Genomic DNA, 7,638 nt, shown 5'->3' on the forward strand with positions numbered 1-7,638 from the left:
ACATTTACTGTTGAAAACACAACAGAATAATAAAGACAATTAAAATCACCTACAATCCAGTAACCCCCCCCCCCCAAAATTAAAAATTTAAAAATAAGGGGCGCCTGGGTGGCTCAGTCAGTTAAGTGTCTGACTTCGGCCCGGGTCATGATCTCACGGTTTGTGGGTTCATGCCCCACATCGGGCTCTGTGCTGACAGCTCAGAGACTGGAGCCTGCATCAGCTTCTGTGACTCCCTCTCTCTCTGCCCCTCCCCTGCTCATGCTCTGTCTCTCAAAAATAAATAAATGTTGAAAAATTTAAAAAAATTTTAAAAATAAACATATCTTATTGCTAAAAATGCTAACCATCACCCAAGCCTGCAGCGGGCTGTAACCTTTCTGCCGGTGGAAGGTTTTCCTGGAGGCCGCCGGCTGCTGACCGTCAGGGTGGAGGTTGCCGGAGGCTGGGGTGGTTCTGGCAAGTTCTGAAATGAGACGATCAAGTCTGCTGTGCTGACTCTTTCCCGAAAGGCCCCTCCGTAGCGTGCGATGCTGTTCGATAGCATCTACCCACAGGAGAACTTCCTTCACGCCTGGGGTCCAGCCGCTCACACGGGCTGCGGCTTTAGCGACTCCGTTTACGCGCTGTTCTCAACCCTTTGCGGTCATTTCGACCGTCCGCGCGGCGCCTTCACCAGGAGCGGGTTCCGGCTCCAGAAACCTCCTCACTTGCTCACCCGGAAGGAGCGGGTCCTCGTCTGGTGAAGCGTGAGACGGAAGCCGTCCAGCCCCACCCGCAGGCTCCACCTCCGGTTCTGTTCTCTTCCTGTTCCCCCACATCTGCACGGACTTCCTCGCCCGTGTCCCGAACCCCTCGAGGTCGTCCCTGAGGGCTGGCCTCGCCTTCTGCCGAACTGGCACAACTGATATTTTGGCCTCTTCCTGCGAATCACGTACGTTCTTAGTGGCATCGAGAACGGTGACTCCTTTCCGGCAGGTTTTCTGGCATCGAGAAGGGTGACTGCTTTCCGGCGGGTTTTCGGCAGACTTTTCCCAGCAGAGGAAGCACCATCCGTGGCAGCTACAGCCTTACGAAGTGCGCCTGTTAAAGAAGTCTTGAGGACCGAAACGACCCCTCGGTCCACGGGCGGCAGGACGGATGCCGACTCAGGCATGAACACCACGCTCGTCTCACTGCCCGTGTCCGTCCGAGCTCTTGGGTGACCAGGGGCGTCGCACACAGACGCACTGCCATCCGGGCGGCGGCGTCCCGTCGGCAGAGGACAGGCAGCGCCCACTCCGCGTGCTCGCTCGGGGCCCTCGGACTTGGGATGGGTCGCTGGGCACTGGCCCCGGCTTGCGGTCACCGGCCGCTGCGTCAGCCCCGGACGGGAGGGTCGGCCGGTCCCTTGAGGCTGGGAAGCCAGGTGCCGACGTCTCTCCAACTACGCACGTCCTGACGCACGTCCTCGACCCGTGTGGCGTGCGGGCCCCTTCGTTAATGGTCGCAGCTGGATCTTCCGGACCCCCTGCGGCCGCGTCTACACCGCCGTGCACTCTTCCGTCTTGGACGCGGCGTCTGCTGGCTTCAGACTCTCCTCCCGCAGCTTCCTCCCCGCCTCGGCCTTCCTTTGTGGAACTGAGGCAGTCAGCGCGTGGCTCTGGGTTAGGCTGTAGCTTACGGGGATGCCGTGGCTGGTTCGCTCTTCTGTCCCGACCGCTAAAACGGGGAGGCTGATTCTTTCCTATGCTAATTTCCTTCCGGAGCGTGTCCTTTGCGCCGACCACCCGGCTAAGCGTCTGGGACGAGGGGCCCGGTTTCCGCCTTCCTCACCGAGCTTACTCGTCCGAAGCTCGTGATCTGACGTCAGAGACATGAGACTCTTCCTTTCGCTGGGACCCCGGGGGCCTCTGTAGGGTCATTACGTGGCCCAGTTTCAGTGTTGTTGTGTCTCGGGAAACAGGGAGGCCCGAGGACGAGGAGGGAGACGGGGGAAGCGGCCGGTCGGGACAGCGGTCAGCACACACACACGGTTATCGATTAGGTTTGCCCTTACGTGAACGCGGTTCCTGGTCCCCAAAACAATCACGATGGTAACGTCAAAGATCACGGTCACAGATCACCGTGACACATTATAACAAAAAAGCATTGGGAGAATTATCAAAATGTGACACAGAGACACCAAACGAGCAAACGCGCCAACAAACTTGCTCGAGGCAGCCACAAACCTCCAATTTGTGGAAACCAAAATATCTGTGAAACACGGTAAAGCGGGGCACAACATCACGGAGCACGCCCGTGCAGGAACAAGGATTCCCTGCCCAGACCTCAGGTTTTCCTCTCTCTCAAGTAAATCTTATTTTTGCCTTGGTTTGTTGGCCACAAGGGTCTATTAACTCTGTCCCTCAAACCAGTACATGTGGTTTGCACGAGGGTAACACCCACACATCTGAGTTATGCTTTGATAATCCACACTGAGGTGAAAAAGGACACGAATCTATGTACCGACGCAGATAGATCTTCTGATAAATTAAGTGAAATAAAGGGTATTACGGTGCATGTAGTGTGCTGCCACTTATACACGAACTATCAATTAGCTTTTTTTTAAAGGCCAGGATTAGAAGAACAAAAAACAAATAGAAAACGAATAGTAAAATGGTGGACTGGATCCCGACTGGAGCTATAATTACATCGGGTGGAAATGAGAAAAACACTTCCATTCAAAGCAAAGATGAACAGATTGGATTAAAAAAGTAAGGTCGCACTACACACTGTCTGTAAAACCCTCTTTAAATAACATGCTATATAGAGATTACAAGGAACACCAACTGGGTGGCTAAAAATAACAGAAATTTATTCTCTCAGTTCTGAAGGCCAGACATTGCAAATCAAGGCATCAGCAGGCTTGTTTCTTCTGGATGCTCCGAGGGAAAACCCCTGCCCGTGCCGCTCCTAGCTTCTGGTGGTTGCCCACAAGCCTTGATGTTTCTTTTCTTAGCCTCCGGACTCACCATTTCTTCGGTCTCCATCCTCACATGGCATTCTCTTCTGTTTCTTTCCAGATATCCTACTTCCCATAAGGACCCCAGACATTGCACTGGGGCCCTCTCTAATCCAGTGTGACCTCACTCAACTTGATGACGTCTGCAAAGACCCTTTTTGCAGTTAAGGTCACATTCACAGGTACCGGGGGCTGAGACTCGGACTTGACTTTTCAGGGGACACAATCGGATCCATGATGCTATGCAAACATTAATCAAAAGCAGGCTGGAACTTACTATAATAGTATCAGACACAACAGACTCCAGACCAAGACGTATCACCAGGAATAAAAATGGTAGAGGGGGCCAACTCATCAACAAAGGCAAAGCAACCCTCATTGTGTCTGCACCTGCTCCAGAACTCGACATCCCATGAAGGAAGGGACAAGACAAATCCTTCAGTAGAATCGGAGGTTTCAACATCTCTCTGAGCAACGGTAGAGCCAGCACAGATCAGAAATCTTTTAGAAGAGTTGAACAACGCTAACCATCCGCCTGGCCTGCCATATACGAAACACTCCACCTGTATGCTCCAAGTGCACGAGGAACATTCACCAAGGTGGACCACACTATGGCCATAAAACAAAATCTCAAATTTTAAAAAGGATTGACACCATACAAAGTATGGTCTCTGGCCACCAGGTAAATACGCAAGAAACTAATTTTGGAAACGTGTCTGGAAAAAATCCTCAAGTATTTGGAAATTGAGGAGACATTTCCAAATAAACCATGGGTCTGAGAAGAAATCATAATGGAAATTAGAGAACATTTTCAGGGGCGCCTGGGCAGCTCAGTTGTTTAAGCATCTGACTCTTGGTTTCGGCTCAGGTCATGATCTCAAGGTTCGTGAGTTGAAGCCCCGAGTGGGGCCCTGCGCTCACAGTGTGGAGCCTCCCTGGGGTTCTGTCTCTGCCCCTCCCAAGTCAGTCTCTCTCAAAATATATAAATAAACTTAAAAAAAATTTTTTTTCGTAGAAAACACAACATAATCTTGCAGGATGTGACTAAAGTAGTGCCTAGAGGGAGAACTATGGCCTTCAAACCAGATGTTGAAATTCAGACCCTGGTTCCTCCCAGGACATCGTTCCTACACCCTCTCAGCGAACAGCACAGGTTATAAGAATGGATCCCTGCTTACATTGTGATTTCGTACGGGCCACAAAAGGCCGCTTCTTTAAATTTTGTTTAAATGTTTATCTTTGAGAGAGAGAGACACACACAGACAGATCATGAGTGAGGGAAGGGAGACACAGAATCCGAAGCAGGCTCCAGGCTCTGAGCTGTCAGCAAAGAGCCTGTCGCAGGGCTCGAACTCACGAACCATGAATCATAACCTGAGCTGAAGTGGGGCGTTCAACCGACTGAGCCACCCAGGCGCCCCTCAAAAGGTTGCTTCTTTACTTTTACTGACCCTTTTGCATTTATTAGCTAAAGTTTTTGTCTATAGAATCAACCATTTACCTTGAAATATAAGGTAAAATAAAAGGCAAAAGTAATTAGTTTTTGCTTGAGCCTTTGATTTATTTTCAGAGTAATGACACGATGCTCAGCAGCATCCGCCTGTGACTACACACAGTTTTTTTCTGCTTTTGAGGCTCAAAAGTTCCATGGGGGGACCCTTGAAGCTGGCTCCTGAGTCCTCCCCATCCCCAATGATTTACTATACAATTGTCAAACACATAGAAGTGTTGAAAGAACTTTGCAGGGAACAGTCACAAACCCACCACCGAATTCGACAGGGAACACTTTTCTCTGATCAACAACACCAGCACTGCTTACCCTCCTCAGAACCTATTTTCACGGCACTTCATGTGTCTCCTTCTAGGCCTTTCTCTGTGTACTATACGTATTTCCCTATCGTGTTAGTCTGCTAAGGCTGTCATAAACAGAATACCACAGACCACGGGGGCTTCGACAACAAAGTTCTGACAGTTCTGGAGCCTGGACATCCAGGGTCAAGGTGGGGGCATGTTTGCTTTCTCCGGAGGCCTCCTGGGACACGGGACGTGGGCTGTGGTTCTATGTCCGTGTAGCATGTCTGACAATCCGGTGCTGATGTTGGCCGGGGAGTTCAGTTCCTCCCGACCGGGACCCTGCCACAGATGGCTTGAGTGTCCCGAGGACACGGTGGCTAGCTTCTTTCAGAGCCGGTGATCCAAGACAAGAGACAGCAGGCCAGGTGGAGGCTTCCCATTCTCAGGACCTAGGTTTGGAGGGGGCATAGCATCACCTCTGCCACATCCTATTCCTTAGAGTGACTAAATGCACACACGCTGAAAGGGAGCAGGGTTTGGCTTGGAATTTATGAACCCATCATAAATGAACTTTTATGGCACACTTTGATTCCTGAAAGTCATCTCCCTTACACTGTAATTCTAAGATGACAAGGATCATGCATTCTCGGGGCGCCTGCGCGGCTTAGTCAGTCAGTTAAGCCCCCAACTTGGGCTCAGGTCATGATCTCACGGTTCGTGAGTTCGAGCCCCGTGTTGGGCTCTGTGCTGACAGCATGAAGCCCACTTCGGATCCTCTGTCCCCCTCCCTTGGCTTCTCCCCCCCACCCTGTCTTCAAAAAAAGGAAACAGTAAAGGAATCCTGCATTTTTGCCTCGCCACTGTACCCCCAGCAGAGCACGGCCCACTCAGGCCCCTAACTTCAGACCTTTGTGGGCAGTGGAACCGAGGACGGTGTGGGGGTGCTCTCCACAACTCGGAGAGATGTCTTTGGAAAACACACGTCGCTTGTTTTGCACAGGGCGTACATCCACATTACCTGCACTAAAGGACATGACAAGGCTCAGGATGCCCGGCTGGCTCAGCCCGGAGAGCACGCGACTCTTGACAACAGGGATCTGAGTTTGCCCACATTGGGCATAGAGATTACATACATAAGTAAACTTAAAAATATATATGCTCTGTCTCTCCCTGTCTCAAAAATAAATAAACGTTAAAAAAAATTAAAAAAAAAAGGGGGGGGCGCCTGGGTGGCTCAGTCGACTGGTTAAGCGGCCGACTTCGGCTCAGGTCATGATCTCACGGTCCGTGAGTTCAAGCCCCGCGTTGGGCTCTGTGCTGACAGCTCAGAGCCTGGAGCCTGTTTCAGATTCTGTGTCTCCCTCTCTCTGACCCTCCCCCGTTTATGCTCTGTCTCTCCCTGTCTCAAAAATAAATAAACGTTAAAAAAAATTAAAAAATATATATATATATTAAGAAAAATGAAAAGAAAGAACTCAAAACATGACAAGGCTCTTCAAGAGGAAGAAGTGAGACTAGCCAGCCGCTCCAGGCCACACACCAATGCCCCAGAAACCTTCCCTAAGAAACGTGCAACTTCCACACCGAGGCCAGCTGTTTTCAAGCTTTTCTGTGAATTTCTGCTTCCTTGTTCATGGATCTGGCACCTTCAGCACTTTCTACAGGAAAAGGGCTGGTAGAACCCAGAGACCGCTGAAAACCGCGGATGCAACTAGAAATTAGGCGAACTCTAACCTCCAGGGGAAACCTGTCGGCCGGCACATAAGGGGAAACTGAGGCAGAGAGGCCACTCAGCTGAAAACAGGACGGAGAAGATTCAAACCCGGTGTCAGGCAACCCAAGAACCTTCTGTAGCCCTGGTGTTCTTTCGACTGAGGGAAAAGACACCTGACTTTCAATAGAGCGCTATGACCGTTTTCCAGGGCGCTGCTGCGCGACCGTGCCCAGCGTCCGTGGGGGACGTTCCGTGTCCCCACCCTGAGCCTCGGTCCCCAGCACACATTGACGCCCACCCGCCCGCGCCCCTCCACCACCGGATTCCTTCTAGCACCTCACAAAACACGAGGGCGGAGCACCCTCTCAGCTCACAGCGGACCCGCGGCACCAGCCAGAGCCGGCCCCGCCCCAACAGCGGCAGACCCCGCCCCGCGGCGGCAGACCCCGCCCATTCACTGCCGAGCCGCCCCCCCCCCCCCCCCCCCCGCCCCCGGGTCGTCGCGCGTCTGAGGGCGGAGGCCTCCGCGGGCCGAACCACGGTGCCCCTCGGAATGGGGGGGGAAGGCGGAATTACCGCCGCCGCCGCCATTGGCTTGGGCATAAGTAATTAAAGCAACTCGCCTTCATTTTGGTATCGTGCCAGACAGCCGTCTTTCCAGGAGTACTGGCCACCTCTTGGTCGCCAGAAGTTCCTTTTATATTTTGGAAACGTCCATTCTTTTGCCCAGTGGACGACTCTAAGAGCCATCACGGAGAAAGGGAAACTTAACTCATGTAAGCGAAGCTTTGTCTGGTGGAAGTCTAAGATATCACAACCAAGATAGCTTGTTGAACTCATAGTGTTTTCCAGTATATACTTCTGAGTTAAGTGTTCCGTTTCGGTGACTAAGCCGGTTCCTTGTGCCTCCCCGCGGCGTCACAGATAGTGTAGTCTTTCAGCGCAGAGCCCGACGGGAGGAGGAAGGGAGTGGCTGCCATGTTGGACGGGACCATCCTGTCCCACAGGCGGGGGGGGCTGGGGTTCCCAGTGAGTTTGTGGTTTGGGCCCAGCAGCTGTGGTGCCGCGCCTCAAGCACATGCTTGTCATGGGAGCCCTGTCGTGGTCCCCCGTAGAAACACTTGCGGCTCCCGACCTCCTCCGGGCA

General features: G+C 52.2%; 1 protein-coding gene across 3 annotated transcripts in view; it reads right to left on the reverse strand.

The window, feature by feature from the left end:
* SNX8 (sorting nexin 8) overlaps positions 1–7,412 on the reverse strand; it is a 69,360-nt gene extending 61,948 nt beyond the window's left edge. Inside the window, exon 1 of one of the 3 annotated variants that reach the window (XM_023246828.2) lies at positions 7,115–7,412. In XM_023246828.2, the coding sequence (XP_023102596.2) occupies positions 7,115–7,331 (217 nt within the window). In that variant the 5' untranslated portion in view covers positions 7,332–7,412. The remainder of the gene's footprint in view (positions 1–7,114) is intronic. The other 2 variants (XM_045048083.1, XM_011290440.4) reach the window with 2 other exon arrangements.
* Between the last annotated feature and the right edge of the window lie 226 nt (positions 7,413–7,638).

Source organism: Felis catus, chromosome E3, assembly GCF_018350175.1.
Source record: "Felis catus isolate Fca126 chromosome E3, F.catus_Fca126_mat1.0, whole genome shotgun sequence".
NCBI lineage: Eukaryota > Metazoa > Chordata > Mammalia > Carnivora > Felidae > Felis > Felis catus.